General features: G+C 47.5%; 1 protein-coding gene across 1 annotated transcript; it reads right to left on the bottom strand.

Annotated features, from left to right (window-relative positions):
• Nucleotides 1-613: 613 nt before the first annotated feature.
• On the bottom strand, nt 614-17,930 carry LOC136308209 (zinc finger protein 343-like). The gene is made up of 5 exons (XM_066235447.1): nt 17,704-17,930; nt 16,693-16,936; nt 16,455-16,513; nt 6,066-6,192; nt 614-2,965 (listed from the first exon to the last, which is right to left on the bottom strand). Exons 2-5 carry the CDS (start codon nt 16,733-16,735, stop codon nt 1,152-1,154), a joined length of 2,043 nt encoding a protein of 680 aa, XP_066091544.1. The 5' UTR covers nt 16,736-16,936; nt 17,704-17,930; the 3' UTR covers nt 614-1,151.
• Between the last annotated feature and the right edge of the window lie 264 nt (nt 17,931-18,194).

Genomic DNA, 18,194 nt, shown 5'->3' on the forward strand with positions numbered 1-18,194 from the left:
GAATGGGCAGAGAAAGGAGCTTATACCTGCAGTGTCTTCACAAATGCGATCTCAAGGGCATCTCTGGATCCAAAAAAACTGTCTAAACCCCAGAGTCAAGGGGTAAGGTTTTGTATCCCCATCTCAATCAGCCATTGACCAGGAAACACCTGTGTGAAGAGACCAATCTCTGTGGCTAAGAGAAGGTCCTATAGAAGAACTGATCACCATGGCCAACATCAGCAGTTATCAGCAGCTGCAGGAGTGTGGGTCCTAAGGTGATCTGAGCAGAGCTCCACAGGATCCCCACTGAAGGATCTCCCCACGGCATGAGAACAAGAATGCATGATCACAAGATCCCTGTTCACTATCCCTGCAAACACACGGCCCCTCTGCGAGTATGCTGTCATGGGCCTGCCTGTTGGCCACTGGCTGTTCAGTCAATGTTGATGGATTGCTAACGCCTCACCCACAGTCCCTGCACACACAGTTACTGATTAAGTGCCTCCTCCTTGTGCAATGGGGGCTGACTTACGACTAGAGCTACCTGCATGCTGCATGAATGTGACGCCTCTGATGCATGTGTCCTTGGTGCCTGATGACAGGCGAAAGATCTCTGCAGGTTCACTACACACACACACACACACACAGAGTCTCGTGTTCTGCTGGTGTAAGAAGAGGTCTCACTGATTGCTGCTTTTTGTGTTTTTTTTTCAGACAGAGACAGAGCCAGAGAGAGGGACTGATAGAAACAGACAGGAAGGGAGAGATGAGAAGCACCAATTCTTCGTTGTGGTTCCTAAGTTGTTCACTGATTGCTTTTTCATATGTGCCTTGATCAGCGGGCTACAGCAGACCGAGTAATCTCTTGCTGAAGCCAGCAACCTCGGGGTTTTGAAACTGAATACTCCGTGTCCCAGTCCGACGCTGTATCCACTGTGCCACCCACCGCCTGGTCAGGCGATTGCTGAAGTCTTGATAAAGGTCCCTGTACACGGAAACCTTCCCTTCTCCATGTGTCCTCAGGTGTCCTATGACATGTGACGTGTACCTAAAGCTTCACCCACATTCCCTGCAAATATCACACTTGTCCTTCGATATGTTTTCTACTAATTAAGGAGTGCTGCTTTCCAGCTAACGCCTCGTCCACACTCAACACACATAAAAGGATTTTACCCCGAGTGAGTCCTCAGGTGTCTACTGAGGGTTGACTTATCACCAAATCCTCGTCCACACTCAGGGCACACGAAAGGCTTCTCCCCTGTGTGGGTCCTCTGGTGTGTTATGAGAGTTGCCTTATAACCAAATCCTCGTCCACACTCTGGGCACATGAAGGGCTTCTCCCCTGAGTGAGTCCTCTGGTGTATCCTAAAGTTTGACTTATAAACAAATCCTCGGCCACACTCTGGGCACATGAAGGGCTTCTCCCCCGAGTGAGTCCACGCATGCCTCTTGAGTTTTGAATTAACAATAAATCCTCGTCCACACTCTGGGCACACGAAGGGTTTGTCCCCTGAGTGAGTCCTCTGGTGTGCCCTGAGGGTTGACTTATAACCAAATCCTCGTCCACACTCTGGGCACATGAAGGGCTTCTCCCCTGAGTGAGTCCTCTGGTGTATCCTGAGGGCTGACTTATAAGCAAATCCTCGTCCACACTCTGGGCACACGAAGGACTTCTCCCCTAAGTGAGTCATCTGGTGTCCCCTGAGCAGTGACTCACGACTAAATCCTAGAAAACACTCAGGGCACACAAAGGGTTTCTCCATCCAATGAGTCCTCAGGTGTCTCCTGAGGGCATAATTATCACGAAATCCTCGTCTGCACTCAGGGCACACGTAGGGGTTCTCCCCTGAGTGAGTCCTCTGGTGTTTATTGAGGTTTGACTTATAACGAAATCTTCGTCCACAATCAGAGCACACGAAAGGCTTCTCCTTTGAGTGAGACATCTGGTGTCTTCTGAGATGTGAGTTGATACAAAATCCTCGTCCACACTCTGGGCACACGAAGGAATTTTTCCCTGAATGAGTCATCTGGTGTTTCCTGAGGCGTGACTCGCAAGTAAATCTTACAAAACACTCGGGGCACACAAAGAGCTTCTCCCTGGAGTGAGTCATCAGATGTCTCCTCAGGACCATATTGTCACAAAATCCTTTATTGCACTCAGGGCACACATAGGGCTTCTCCCCAGAGTGAATCCTCTGGTGTATCCTGAGGTTTGACTTTTCAAGAAATCCTCGTCCACACTCAGCGCACTTGTGGGGCTTCTCCCCTGAGTGAATCCTCTGGTGTCTCTTGAGTTTTGACTTAAAAGCAAATCCTCGTCCACACTCCTGGCACAAGAAGGGCTTCTCCCCCGAGTGAGTTATCTGCTGTTTTGTGACTTTTGATTTATCACCAAATCTTTGGCCACATTCATCACAAAGAAATGGATTCTTCATCGAAGAGTGAACCTCAGGGTGTCTGAGGAGGTGGGACTGAAGTGTGAGGCTTCGCCCACACTGCCTGCAAATACAGCGCTTCCCCCCTGAGAGGGTCACCCTTTCTGCCCTAACGTTTGAATCCAGGCTGCAGTCAAGATCAAACTCAATACACTTCACAGCTCCAGATCTCGGGTTTTCCAATTTCTTCCTCCCCTTGTCTGTCTGCACAGGGCTTACCCTTTGGGCTGAGCTGGGCTCTATTTCTAGCACCTCATGACCTTCTCTGGAAGGTCCTCGGGGTGGGCTGTGGAATGTGCCTGAGGTTTCCCTCTCCTCTGTCCTCACAAACAAAGGTCTCAAGCCATCTTTTCTGCCTTCACCTTCTGTGTTTTCCCTCCCGCAACTCTGAGAAAAAGATGTCCGCTCCTGATGCCACAGGCCTGAATCCCCTGGATAAAAGTCACATATGTCTGTGCACATGGGAAGCACTTCTTGGCTGAGTAGTGGCTCCCGAGAGAAGGCCAGAAGACAGGAGGTATGATGGTCCATTTTTAACTTTAATTCTGCTGGAAAAAGAAAGTTTGGTCAGAGAAGCCCCAACATACCTGCAGGGAGTCCCCCCTTCTCTCAGGTAAACTAGGGCCCTCCTGCCACACCTGTTATTAATCATATGTGTACAACATCATTTGTTTCCACTAATGATTTCTTTAGGTTCTGTTTCTACACAGTCCCTTTTCTATGGCAATCCAGTGGAACCATCCCAGAAACATCATTGACATGTCACTCAGACTAGGCCCCTTCCAGGTCAGCAATCTGCCCTGTAAATACCTTCAATACCACCAGCTGTTTCTTTCTAGTAAGTCAGCTAAGCCATGACCCTCCCACTGATGCCCTGTTTACACTTCTGTTGTATTTGGGGTGACAGTTTCTATGACCAATGTGGAAATCACTTTAACGACTTTACTTATTAAAAAAAAAAACCCAAAAATGAACACATAAAAAGTTATTTGGGCCCTGGCTGGTTGGCTCAGTGGTAGAGCGTCGGCCTGGTGTGCAGAAGTCCCAGGTTCGATTCCCAGCCAGGGCACACAGGAGAAGCGCCCATCTGCTTCTCCACCCCTCCCCCTCTCCTTCCTCTCTGTCTCTCTCTTCCCCTCCCGCAGCCAAGGCTCCATTGGAGCAAAGATGGCCCGGGCGCTGGGGATGGCTCCTTGGCCTCTACCCCAGGCGCTAGAGTGGCTCTGGTCGCAACAGAGCGATGCCCTGGAGGGGCAGAGCATCGCTCCCTGGTGGGCAGAGCATCGCCCCCTGGTGGGCGTGCCGGGTGAATCCCGGTCGGGTGCATGCGGGAGTCTGTCTGACTGTCTCTCCCCGTTTCCAGCTTCAGAAAAATAAAAATAAATAAATAAATAAAAGTTATTTGATCAGGAGGGCTTCCAAACACAAGAAATGGTACATTACACAGTGGTTGAACAGAGTGTATATCAACTGAATCTGAATTTCACCCTATGCATCTGCAAACAAATACGAAAAGAAATAATTCCTAAGTACTAAGTTCTCTACTAGGTACTGTGACTCCCGCCATGGATAAGAAAGACACAGTTCATCCTCTCATGATTTTGAAACCCTGCACCCTGTCCAATCTCATCACACTGACATCACACTTGGCAACAGGATTTCCTTGGGCCAACAGAGATTGGTGAAAAGTTATTGCCACTTTGAAACACATTTTTAAAAGCCACATGTGGTTTTCTCATTGCTGGTTTCCCCTTTCTTTTTTAAAAATATGAAACCCAGCCTGACCAGGCGCTGGCGCAGTGTAATCAGACTAGTATGCGGAGCACTGAGGTGCAAAACCCCGAGGTCGCCAGCTTCAGAGCAGATTCATCTTTGAACCAGGCCCACAGGCTCGAGCCCAAGGTGGCTGGCTTGAGCAAAAAGTCACACGCTCCACTGTCAACCCCGCCCCGGGTCAAGGCATGTGAGACAAACAAATTAATGAACTAAGATGCAGCAAGAAAGAATTAATGCTCTTCATCTCTTTCTCTTCCTGTCTGTCTGTCCCTATCTGTTCCTCTTTCTGTCTCTGTCATACACACAAAAACATACCAGCTCCAAATAGAGGCTGGTTCTTTTGCCCAAGATTTCAGGCCGAAAGAGCTGATAAAGAGGCAACAGAAGACATGAGCATTTGGCCCTGGCCTGTGCTCTCAGTGCTAGAGCGTGGCCGAGCATGTAGGTGTCCCGGGTATGATCTCTGGTCAGGGCAACAGGAGAAGCGACCATCTGCTTCTCTACCCCTGTCCATGTATCTCTCTTCTCTCTCCCTTCTCCTCCTACAGCCATGACTCAGATAAAGGAAGGGAGACCCAGATGCTGAGGATGGCTCCATGGCCTCGCCTCAAACGCAAAAGTAGCTCTGTTGCCAAGCAACAAAGCAACGGCCCAAGAGGGGCAGAGCATCACTGGTTCAGGTATTGCAGGTTGATCCCCATCGGGGCCCAAGCGGGAGTTTTTCTCACTGACTCACTGCTTCTCACTTAAGAAAACATTTAAAAAAATTTTACATTTTCATTACATGTGAAATACTTTGAAAGATTACAAGAGATAAGATTGTGAATTTCATCCATTCATGTCTACCTTTTTAAAAATGTAGTTACTAGAAAATTTTATATCATCCCCGTGGCTCACCCTGTATTTGCACAGCACAGCACTGACCTAGAACAAGAGGTGGGAGAAATAGAGCTTGATACCTACTTCATCCTCCACTGTCTCTCTGTACAATTGACCGGCTCAGGCTGGTTTTTAAATTGTTCACAAGATAGAAACAAGTCAAAAGAATGATAGTTAATGACACATAAAACTGATATAAAATTCAAACTTTGGTGTCCAAAGAAAAAGTCTTCCCGGGACACAATCACACTCATTCATCCCCGTACCGTCCTGGCTACTGAGGATGACAGGGAGAGTTCAGAGCAGTTAGAGATCGCATCGCCCACAAAAGACCTAAAATAGCTATTCTCTGGCCCTTTACCGAAAAAGTGGACAAGGGGTGACTCAGGGTAATGTTGCAATCAAAAGTATTTATCAACCTAGGATTAAAGAATCAATGTATGTTTCTTAATAAGAGAAAAAACGTAGTGTATAGAACACAAACCTCTGATGGTTGCAGAAGGCGTTACTCTCTACTCTCCCACGTGCAAACTACACTTCCAGTCCCACCGGCCTCCTTACAATTCCCTACCCCTGGGAGGGACCATCCCTTCTTTAATGTCTTAGCGCCAACACGTCTCTACCTTAAACGCTAGTATTTCCTTTCACACATAGAGTCTAACTGTCACCACATTATGTCTTTGGTGACATGTTACCTCCTCATTGATTTAATATTCAGTTCTCCAGCATATCACAATCGATACTCCTTTATCCTGCTTCATTGGATAATTCTTTTTGACTAGGAAGTGCTTATCACTGTCTAATGTACCATCCTATCCCTGCACGGGATGCTTCTATCTTATTTGTCTCAATACATCCTGAAAAGTAAGCCCCCATGGGCAGGGGCTGCTATTCCCTCACTTCTGTGAGGCTCTAAGTGTCTAGTACATTTTCTGGCCCACGGTAGGTGGTCATCCCGCTACCGCAGTAAGGAAGGACAGAACACAGCCTCACCCAGCGAGAGCAGGTTCCTGATGTTCTCCAGCATCACTTCCTTGTACAGGTTCCTCTGCGCAGGGCTCAGCCTCCTCCATTCCGCCTTTGTGAAGACCACGGCCACATCCCTGAACGTGATCGGTACCTATTAACAAGCAACCCATTAATGAGCAGCAAGTCACCATCAATTTTCCAAGCACAATGAGTAAATCTCATGACAGTGAAAGTTCTGGAGCTACAAAACCTTGTTCCAGTTCTTTCCCTAGTACACAGTTCTATGCACCAAATTCTAATAGCCGCAACCACAGCTTTGTATTAAAATTTAAAAAGCGAAAAGCTGACGTATAAACCAATTCTGAGCCCTAAACATTTGATTCTTTGGAGAAGTGATTTGTAAATCAATTTGAAACTTGTCCTGACCAAGCAATGGCAAAGTGGATAGAGCAGAGAACTAGGACGCGGAGGACCCAGGTTCGAAAAATTGATGTTGCCGTCTTGAGAGCAGGCTCATCCGGCTGGAGCATCGGCTCAATAGCGTGAGTGCAGGGCCGCAGGCTTGAGCTTGGTGTCATAAACATGACGCCATGGTCACTGGATTGAGCACAGAGTCACTGCCTTGAGCAAGGGGTCACTCGCTCTGCTGTAGCTCCCACCTCAAAGCAGAAGTGAGGAAGCAATGATTGAACAGTAAGGTTGTGCAATGAAGAACTGATGCTTCTCATCTCTCTGCCTTCCTGTGTGTCCCTATCAGTCCCTTTCTGACTATCCATCTGTGTCAAAAAAAAAAAAAAAATTGAAACCAAAAGGAGGGCCCAGAAAGCTTACTTTGAGGACACACTATGGAAGATTTTGAGATGGAAGAGTTCTAGGTGGGCAGAAAAGTTCAAATTTGAAAGAGACTTGGTGTCCATAGTTTATCGTCCAACACACACACAATGTCCAGGGACAATGTAACTCAGCACAGAACTGGAAAGCTGTTTTCACTTTGCATAAGGGGGAAATTTATTTAGACTTCTTCTCATTCTCATATTCGTATGTTCTCTCTTAGTTTCTTTCTCACCCTGTATCTCTCCCCTTCAATACACTTTCTTTGTTAAAATAACCTTACATAAAATAAAATGAAAAAGAATCAATGCAATGATTAACACACCAAAGAAACTTCGACTGGGCTGTAGCTGTACACAACACCACCAGACAAAAAAAGAAAAAGGTCAGCCTGAGTCTTAGAGTAATACCTACTTAAAACAACAGACTAAAAAAGAAAGAAAAAAAGAAAGAATTATAACTATATACAAATTCTTAGGTTTCATTTCTTTTCTTTTTTTTTTTTCATTTTTCTGAAGCTGGAAACAGGGAGACAGACAGACTCCCACATGCGCCTGACTGGGATCCACCCGGCACGCCCACCAGGGGGTGATGCTGTGCCCACCAGGGGTGTCGCTCTGTTGCATCCAGAGCCATTCTAGCGCCTGAGGCAGAGGCCATAGAGAGGTTTCATTTCTTTAACCCTGCCAGCATGAGTTTTGTTTCAGGGCATGGGGCAGGTAACCAACCACAAAGGAATGTCGGATGAAGTCATGGCCGGTTGAAACAGCTGACGACTGAAAATGCATCACCACCTGTAATTAGTGGAAAAGCACCCCTGCGCCAAGCGATAGCGGCAGCCAATCAGCAGATGCCCCGCTCATCTTCCTACTTCCCTAAACCCAGCCTGAAAACAAGGCCCAAGTCCGTAGCCGGGGCTGCTCTCCTTAGGAGACAGGCCGCCAGGTTTCCTTTCATTCAAGCTTGTGAGGCCTGACCTGTGGTGGCGCAGTGGATAAAGCGTGGACCTGGAAATGCTGAGGCCGCCGGTTCGAAACCCTGGGCTTGCCTGGTCAAGGCACATATGGGAGTTGGTGCTTCCAGCTCCTCCCCCCTTCTCTCTGTCTCTCTCATCTCTAAAGTGAATTTAAAAAAAAATTAAAGCCTGTTACTCTGGTCTTTCAGACTCTGATTGATTCTCTCAATTGGTACCAAAACCCGGGACAGGGTACTAACTGCCTAGACGATCCCCGTTTGCCGTCAAAACTTACAACCAGGGAAGCAGTGGGCAGCGGCAGATCGTGCCGGGCTTACTCCCTGATTCTGTTTGGACGTGTAATTGTGGGTTGATTGGCCGGCAGCCTGACCCTGTCCCGAACCCCTGCCGAACCAGAGGTAGGAAACTTCTTCGAGGTCTTCCTATCCCTGCTAGGTCCTTGGGCCTCCCACCCGTCCCCGGCCCAGGGTCCTGCTTCGGGAGGACTCTCGTTTAAGTAGCCTGTCTCATTTCTCATTTTCTCAAAAAACATAGAGGTCTAGTCAGGTCACTCGTTCTCATTAGAACCGAGGTCTCGGTGAGGACTGGTCGCCTCACATTCTACTCATTTCACAGGAATAATTGAGGGAGTCGAGGACACTCTTCTCCCTCCTTATTCTCAGCCCATCATGGGCACCTCCCAATCATGACCCTCAGAGGCTACAACCCCAGGCTTTCTCTTAAAAACCTCGTCAAACTCGGTCTCTCGGACCTCAAGCCAAAAAAAAAACCGCATCTTCTTCTGCAATACAGCCTGGCCCCAATATAAACTTGACAATGATTCCTATTGACCAGAAATCGGCACATTTAACATAAATATCCTTTGGGACCTAGACAATTTCTGCCATCGGACTGGGAAGGCCTCAGAAATTCCCTAAGTAACTGGCTTTCTTCTTTCTCCAATCTCGACTCTCCCTCTGTTCCTCTTGTTCGACCTACCAATTACTTTTAGCAAAAAACCCCTTCTCCCCCGTCCTCCTCCATTCTCCTCCAAGCTCTGATCTTTTGACCCCTCTAACCACCTGGTGCCGCCACCAGCACCTCAACCTCCTCCTCCTCCTCCTGCAGATTCTGACCCTCCTTCTTTCCACCCAGCTGTTCACACTGTCTGTGCGTCTGCTTCCTCTCTTCCTCCCCTCTATGCTGGCAACTCCCTGCCATCTCAAGAAGCTTAAAAAGGCAGAGTTGTCTATTGAGCCATGTAAGTAATCTGTTTTGTCTCTTTGTCTGTCAGAAAATATCTCTAGTAAGTCTTTGTTTAATGTGTAACTGTATCTGTTTCTAAGGCCTTAAACCAACGGTCGGGAACCTATTGCTGGAAAGCCATATATGGCTCTTTTGATGGCTGCATCTGGCTCGCAGACAAATCTTTAATAAAAAAAATAATAACGTTAAAAATATAAACATTCTCCAAAAGAAATTTAAATATTTTCATGTATTACAATCCACTCATTTCCTACCGCTCACGTTCATGGTTGTGGGTGGCTGGAGCCAATCACAGCCGTCCTTTGGGACAACACAAAATTTTTATTGGATAATGCGTAAAGTACACGGGTCGTTCGTTGTATGGCTCTCACGGAATTACATTTTAAAATATGTGGCCTTCGTAGCTCTTTCAGCCAAAAAGGGTCCTGACCCTTGCCTTAAACCAATAATTATCCACCTCTTAAATGAAGGCTTAATCATCCCCATAGACTCTCCCTGCAATACCCCCATCTTTCCTGTTCAAAAACCTTCAGGGGCTTATCACCTCGTACAAGACTTACGCCTAATCAATGAGGTGGTAGTTCCCCACCATCCAGTAGTCCCTAATCTCTAAAGGTTACTGTCACACATTCCCTCAGACACCACTCACTTCATGGTCCTAGACCTCAAGAATGCCTTCTTTACCATTCCTCTACACCCTGTCTCTTACTTTCTGTTTGCCTTTACTTGGATTGACCTGGACACTAATGCAGCCCAGCAACTTACATGGACTGTCTAACCCCAGGGGATCAAAAACAGTCCACACCTGTGTAGGCAAGCACTAGCTCAGGATTTAGCAGCATGCAATCTCAAAACTAGTACTCCCTTACAATATGTAGATGACCTACTCCTCTGCAGCCCCTCCCTGCCTCCTTCAAGGAGACACAGAGCAGCCCTTATTAACTTCCTCACCTCTGCTAAGGCTCAACTTCACTCTCAGTCCCTAGTCTATCTGGGCAACATCTTAACCCCCACCACCCGAGGTCGCACCCTAGATCGAATTCAGACCCTCCACATTCTCCAACCACTTACCACCGTGGATCAAATCCTTTCTTTCTTCGGTCTATTAGGCTTTTTTAGGCACTGGATTCCCGACTTTGCTCCCTTAGCCAAACACCTCAACGAGATCTCCTGAGCATGGCCTTTTAAGGTCTATAACAGGGGTCCCCAAACTTTTTTCACAGGGGGCCAGTTCACTGTGCCTCAGACCGTTGGAGGGCCAGACTATAAAAAAAACTATGAACAAATCCCTATGCACACTGCACATATCTTATTTTAAAGTAAAAACACAAAACTGAAATAAATACAATATTTAAAATAAAGAACAAGTAAATTTAAATCAATAAACTGACCAGTATTTCAATGAGAACTATGCTCCTCTCACTGACCACCAATGAAAGAGGTGCCCCTTCCAGAAGTGCAGCGGGGGCTGGATAAATGGCCTCAGGGGGCCGCATGCGGCCCGCGGGCCGTAGTTTGGGGACCCCTGGTCTATAATAACCGAGAGGAACAGGAAAAGGCAGACAGCCCAAAGGAGATCAGGCAAAATACTAACTCTTGGCAGTTGACCTTAAGGTCTCCAACGCCCCTAAGGGCCCTCGTAGAACTTGACCAGGGTCCTGCTTCCAGTGTAGAAAGAAAAGTCATTGAACAAAAGCCTATCCGGCTCCTCAGCCCCAGCCAAAGCCTTGTCCTCATTGTGGGGAAACAGGGACACTGGAAGGTAGACTGCCCCCTCACTCCTCTAAGGGAGGGTTCTGTCTCTTCTAGCCCTACCCCAGTCACCTGTGACCTAACCTTGCCTAGCCTGCTGGCACTTAACACGGCTAACTAAAGGTGGCCAGGGCTGTCGGCCCCATCTCACATCACCATCAAAGAGCCTAGGGTAGCCATCCAAGTAGCAGGTAAGTTTATTTCATTTCTTATACACAGAGGGGCCACATACTCTGCCTTACCCAAATATTCAGGTCCTGCTTATCCCTCAAAGATCTCTGTTGTGGGTGTTGATGGTCTTATTTCCTCCCTATTGGCCACAGATCCACTGCCCTGTCTAATGCATGGTGTCTCCTTTGCACACTCTTTTTTCCTCCCGCCTTAATGTCCTATGCCAATTTTAGGCTGGAACCTACTCTCCAAATTCAAAGTCTCTCTCTCTTTTCACTTCCCCTCCTCAGAGTCGGCCCTGTTACTGCTTCTAGGCCAGCCAGATTTTCCCAATTCTGCTATAAATTTATCTCTACCACCCAGCATAGTGAATCCCAAGGTTCTCCTCACTACACCCACAGAGGTAAAACTCCCGGGAAAGGCCCCCTAGTATCATGTCTCCAGGTTAAAGAAAACAGAAGCTCCATCTCCACACATGCCTACGAATGACCCCAGACAACCTGAGTCATCACCTAAATGCACCTGTTCCCCCTCAGGGTCCACCAAGGTCAGACTAATTAAAATCTGAAAGAAGAAGAGGGACAGCCTGAGCTGAGAGTAACTGTGATCACCCCCTGACAAGAGACAGGATGGAGATTCCAGCTTGCTCTATTCTTTCTTATCTCCTTACCCTTAAAGGCATACTCTGCCCCCATACCCTCCCTCTTGGAATCCTCACCTCTAGAGAGCTCTCTTAATCTTATTAAAATCTCGTAATCAACACTAATTCCTACTATGCTGCCAACTGCTGGATATGTCTGTCCATGTCATCTTCAGCTTACTCAGCTCTCCCTATTCCTCTTAATACTCATCTCCTTCACACCACTCTTATGTACAAGATTCAGAAAGGGGCCACCTTCTTTGAGAGAGCTGGCACTCTCATAGGAGATTACCCCACTTCAGCTGCAAACTGAGCAAACAAGCTATACTAAACCTACAGTTCTCAGCTTGACAAGCTCCTTCCACAGCCCTTTCCAACCAAGGACTCACACCTATCAATCCTCCCTCGGGACCAGTTCTACAAGAGGACACAGGGGAAAAAAAAACCCTGTCCAGCCTACCTGGACAGGGCCCCAAATTGTTGTCCTATCCACCCCTACCACCATCAGAGTGGAAGGAGACTCACACTGGACTCAGCTCTCCCACATGAAGCCTTATCCCACCAATACCCCTAAAACCTACATCTCCACCCCCACAGGTCCTCTGCCTCTCAAAATCTCCACATGTTCCTTTTATTCAAGAAGAACCAGACCAGTCCATCTCATAATGCTCCTCCAAGAGGCCGTATCCCGCCATACCGCCCAGTCCAGCAGGCATTCACAACAGGCAACTGCCAATGACCACCTTGCCAGACTCTTCTGCTTCTTTCTCCAGGCCTCCGAGGACCTCTCCTGGTTTAGGCCTCCCTCCAGTAAATGTGACAGACTCCTCAACTGGATGCAGGACTTGGCCAGACAAGGTTCTCTACTTGAAGTTTCTCCAAAAGAAACAGCAGCTTTTCAATTTCTTCTTCTCTTCCTCTTAATCACCCCTGTGCCCAACCACCATGCCCCCAGTTCTTGATCTCCTCACACCAGCTCTACTTTCTCTCTTACTGGGCACCACATATGCCGCCCCATCTCCTCCCTCCTAGAGGACATGTATATAGAACGCTCTCTTAACCTCACTCAAACTTTTAATTGAAGCTAATTCTTCCTACGCAGTTAACTGCTGGATGTGTATGTCTATGTGCTCCTCAGCCTACTCTGCCCTCCCTATCCCAAACAACAGCACCCACCTTCTACGGACAGTTCTCATATACCAAACCCAAAAATGCGCTTCCTTCCTTGAGAGAGCCGACGCTCTTATAGGAAATTATCCCACTTCAGCTGCCAACCGAGGAAATAAATTATATCAAACTTATTATTTCCAGAACAAAAAATTAAAACCCCCAAATTCCCCCTGTTCCGGGACTAGTCACCCTGAATGCCCCTCTCCATTCACCAGCTCCCCTATGCTTCAAGGCTCAGGGTGACATCCCAGCTGGTCACCTCACCTCTAACCTCTGCAACACCACATAACTATTCAATTTCCCAAAGACCATCAGAACCATCAAATTAACTAGCAGGTTTCTCCAGAAACAAATGGATTAATTTCTAATCCTGTTCGATCCACAGGACCCCCTACCCTTATGGCTCCATCTCATAAATGATCCTATCCCGCTATCTTAACCAACTCTATCCCTGGCTTTCCTCAACAGCTTCAACTACCTATAAATGCTCAAAACAATCCTCTACTCATATCTCCCCACTTATTGGGGTGACTCTGTCCTCCACGCGAACAATCTGGAGCTCAGAAACAGAAAAACAACAATGACCCTTGGTTCATCTCTTCTCTATTCACCTCTCAGCCTGCCTCACCCAAACAGCGGCTTTCTCACCCTACTAACTGGACAGGAACCTGTACCCTAGTCTATCTCACCCCAAATATCAACCTAATCCCACCCCATGAGCCTCTTCCAGTTCCTAGTACATTACCCGTCCATCTAAGGACCAAACGAGCTATACAGGAAATCCCTCTTCTTGTTGCTTTAGGAATCTCGACAGGAGTAGGTCTGGGGCGGGGGACTGGCCACTGCCCTGTCTTATTCCCACTTTCTCTCTCTCTCTCTGAAGCCCAGTGAATCCATGAAAAACAAGTTGAATCTTGGTATCAGTGATTTTGCAAAAACTGGGTATATTGACTATTAATATTGCCTTTCATTGGTCCACTCACTCTCCTATTTATTTTTCTATCTTTTGGACCCGGCCTCTTACATTTGTTCACTAGTTTCTTACAGAACTGCATGCAGACTTTCGCCAATCAGAAAATTGGAGAAATCTACCTAGCCCTACATACCAATCCTGAAACCTGCCCTCACGAAACAGAAAAATCTGGACCCTGTAAATATATCCCTACCTGGCAGAAAGCCATCACTGCATCTCTCTACTCCCCACTGAGAGTGATCCTGACAAAGGCCATAACCACTCACTGCCCCTAATCAGCTGGAAGAAGTTACAAAAGATGATGATGTCCATCCTCTTTTCCCTTCAGGCTTCTCTAGGAATCATTCTCTTTTCTTGTTATATAAATATATCAAATAGTCGGGAATCTTAGGTTTCATTTCTTTAACCCTGCCAGTATGAGTTTTGTTTCAAGGCATGCGGCAGGTGACCAACCACAAAGGAATGTCCAATGAAGTCATGGACGGTTGAAACTGCTGATGATTGAAAATGCACCAAAATCCAAAATTAGTGGAAAAGCACCCCTGTGCCCTGCAATGGCAGCAGCCAATCAGCAATGCCCCGCTAATCTTCCTACTTCCCGAAACTTAGCTCTTAAAACCTGGCCTAAGTCTGTAGCCGGGGCTGCTCTCCCTTGCAAGACAGCCCGGCAGGTTTTCTTTCATTAAATCCTGTTACACTGGTCTTTCAGACTCAGATTGATTCTATCACAAATTTCATCAAACCAGGGAAGCATACATAACCAGACAAGGAAGTTTCAGCCAGGTCTGCAAAATGGGCCTCCCACCGTGCGCATTTACAAGTACGGTCCTCTAGCCCTGGTCGGTTGGCTCAGTGGTAGAGCGTCAGCCTGGCGTGCAGGAGTCCCGGGTTCGATTCCTGGCCAGGGCACACAGGAGAAGCGTCCATCTGCTTCTCTACCCCTCCCCCTCTCCTCCCTCTCTGTCTCTCTCTTCCCTTCCTGCAGCCGACGCTCCATTGGAGCAAAGATGGCCCGGGCGCTGAGGATGACTCCATGGCCTTTGCCTCAGGCGCTAGAATGGCTCTGGTTGCAACATAGCAATGCCCCAGATAAGCAGTGCATAGCTCCCTGGTGGGCATGCTGGGTGGATCCCGGTGGGGCGCATGCGGGAGTCTGTCTAACTGCCTCCCGTTTCCAACTTCAGAAAAATACAAAAAATAAAATAAAAATAACAAGTACAGTCCTCTACAAAGACCTGCAATTCAGTTCTGCCTAAGCCCCAACCAGTTTTTATGGAAAGAGTTTGGCTGGAGGCTTTACCATGAGGACACTTTCTGGGAACAAAGAAAGGTCACCACATTCAGAATAATTAACTAGGTGGGCAATGAAGTGATTAAGCACATCCTTCCCAGTAGAGGGGAAACTAGAATAGGACCTCTTAACCCAGAGACAGTAACTCAGGCCTTCCTGAAAAAATTCTGTTTTTGGTGACATTTACTGTTCATGTTCAATTGAGTTCAAATTCACTATTTTTAAATACTATTCCTACATTCTATACTCTGCTCCTCTACTTGTTCAAAAATTTCAACAGTAAAAAGATGCCCACTGCAAAAGACAGTATCTTTAGCTAGTGTGATGTGAAGTGATATTAAATACATGTAAAGCCAGTAGCCATGGCCACCATCACAGCCGCCTGCCCACACAGGTTCACATTTGATTCGGACAGCCGGTAATAAAACAACGGAGCCAAGAACTGGTGGGCCATTAGCTTTAATCCGTGCTTGCACCCAGCGGGCAAGTAAAACCACAAACTGGCCTCCAAAACCCACTCATTTGGTGTTCACAAAGCTACTGATTTATCCGAGTTTCCTAGAATCACAGGTTTCTAGCTCACCAGACTTATTCAGCTCTGTTCCCCATCTCCTTCTCTCTGTACAAACTGCCTTCTCCCTCAGCACTCCACCATCTTGGCTGCTTCTCCTGGCCTCTTCTACGTGGCTTTCTCTGCTCTCTCCAATACTAATCTCAGAAACTGACAAAGAGCAAGCTCCAGGTCTGCCCCACTTTTATAGTGTAGAAATGAAAATCTTTAATCCAATATACAAATAAGGAAGTCTCTGATACAAAGTCACTTATCTTAGACAAAATGGGATTCCTCATGAGAGTGCACCACCCTACATCAAAAAGGGTGGGAAAGGCTTAGTCCCAAACCAAGCCCCAGGCTACAAAAATCCTGCCCGCCCACAGCCCACCCCCAACACACATTAATATAATCACGCCCATCCAAAGCAAGAAGGGCAACCAATACCATCACCTGGGCAACGGGTTTCCAAGTGGGCACCACTTTCTTTAACAAAGTGAGCATAATATATTTTATCTGCTCAACAATACACATTTAAAATTTTAAATAATCTCAGTTTTAAAAAATATCCCTTTACATACTTTGCACTTTCCTGGGATCTACTAATCCTGGGTAGATTTTCCAACAACAAAAAATAAAACAGACAAATGCAGGAGTCATTCTAAATAGGACAACAATGTGCCTGACACAGGCATGGACTGTCTAATGCTGTTGCTTTTTCCCTTCCCCAGAAAATAAAATATCGTGTTTGCCTATTCTCCGGAAAATGAAGCAGCATTTCAGAAAAAAAGGGGGAAATGTAACCCCAACTCACCAGTGTTTTGGGCTTTACCTTCTTTTCTTGGAGCGAGTCAGTGCAGTTGGAAGGCAGACCTAGGGGAAGAACAAAGCTCTGAGGGTGCAGGCCTCCCAGAATGCCCTGGGAAGCAGCTCCTCGGAGCCCAGGACAGAGGGAGCAGTCCCTTTACTCAGCTGCGGTCACTACAGTGCTCTCAGCTAAGCCCAGAGCCTTACTCCTCCTCTCACCTCTCCAGACTCTCAACAACTCTCACCTTTAGCCTCATGATTTCGGGTCAGATTCTTCCTGGTCTTCATGTCTTCCCTGTTCTCCTCCTGGTCCTGCTCTTCCAAGGCCGAAGATTCAGGCCAGGTCAAGGCCCCAGGGTCAGATCAGTGTTTGCCCTGAAATGTTACCTCCAGGCCAGATAGACGCTAAGATCAATTTCTGCTTCTGAAGGAGGTCACTTCTCCTTATCGCCCTTGTGAAAGTCCTCTGTGTTTCCACGAAGCCAGCACCTGCGGGTGGAGCAGCAATGTGACGTTTCCACAGTCCTTACTGTATAATCAGGCACTGCAGGTCCTGAGAGCTCCCACTCCATCCACATCCACACGCGCTAACCGACGTGGGTCATACTCAGCCACACAAAAACAAGCCCCAAACACAGAACTCTATATTCACCATCAGTCCGGGGTTCCCACAGCCATTCACACACGCTTGACTCAAGTAGGTGTCTCCTGTGTCCCCTTGCCAAAAGCAGGGGGGCTATAGGGTCGGCTCTGCACCCACACCCACCTCAGGGAATGCCTATTTAGGTGTCTTACCTCGTGTGCCCAGAGCCCAAATAAACCTCGGAGATGCACATCTGCAGCCACCACCCTATGTGAATTGTATGTCCCAGAATCATCCCAACTTCTCCCAAAAAACGATATGAGCCTGACCAGGCGGTGACGCGGTGCATACAGCGAAGGACTGGGACGCCAAGGACACTGATACAAATCAGAGGTTGGCAGCTTGAGCGCGGACTCATCTGCTTTGAGCAAAGCTCACCAGCTTGGAACCAAAGTTGCTGGCTTAAACAAGGGGTCACTTGGTCTGCTGTAGTGCCCCCCTCCACCCTACCCCTCTGGTCAAGGCACATATGAGAAAGCAGTCAATGAACAACTAAAGTGCAGTAACTAAATACTGACGCTTCTCATCTCTCTTACTGTCTGTCTGTCCCTATATACCTCCCGGTGACTGTCTGTCAGTATAAAAAAAGAATGATATGAGAGTTTTTGCTCACCAGCCCCAGCGGGAGACGGAAAGACCCTGGAAGGGCCCCGCTACTGAGAATTCCGATCAAGCTGAGTCTCAACCCAGTTCCCCGTCCCTAAATACACGTCTGGGGCGGCGTCCTGGCTTCCAGATTGAGACGTCCACACTTTCCGTTCTATCTACTGCACACCTGCCTTCAATTCACTCAGATCCAATCCACCAGCTCCCCAGCACAGTTCCTAACCTTACGCGCTGCCTCTCCCGTACCTCCTTTCAGCACTGTAGTCACCTCCGCAGGCCCCGCTCACCGGAACTTCAATCAGAGGTCCACGTGGTCTCCCTGATCATTTGTGAAAGAACTACAATTCCCAGAATCCCTGGAGGCGCCGCCTCACAATGTACGCGACAGAGAGAACTTAAACCAAGAGTTTAATATACCTGAACAGTGTATACCGTAGTGACAGCCGACCCCTTTTTCAAACTTTCGAACTTTTGATTTACTGATTTTAGAGAGTGCCA

Source organism: Saccopteryx bilineata, chromosome 6, assembly GCF_036850765.1.
Source record: "Saccopteryx bilineata isolate mSacBil1 chromosome 6, mSacBil1_pri_phased_curated, whole genome shotgun sequence".
NCBI lineage: Eukaryota > Metazoa > Chordata > Mammalia > Chiroptera > Emballonuridae > Saccopteryx > Saccopteryx bilineata.

Coding starts and splice junctions, on each gene's coding strand:
- LOC136308209 (XM_066235447.1), bottom strand. CDS start 16,735: ATGAAGACCAGGAAGAATCTGACCCGAAATCATGAGGCTAAAG. Junction 16,514..16,692: donor CCGAAATCATGAGGCTAAAG/GTGAGAGTTGTT, acceptor TTCTTCCCCTAG/GTCTGCCTTCCAACTGCACT. Junction 6,193..16,454: donor AGGTAAAGCCCAAAACACTG/GTGAGTTGGGGT, acceptor GCTTGTTAATAG/GTACCGATCACGTTCAGGGA.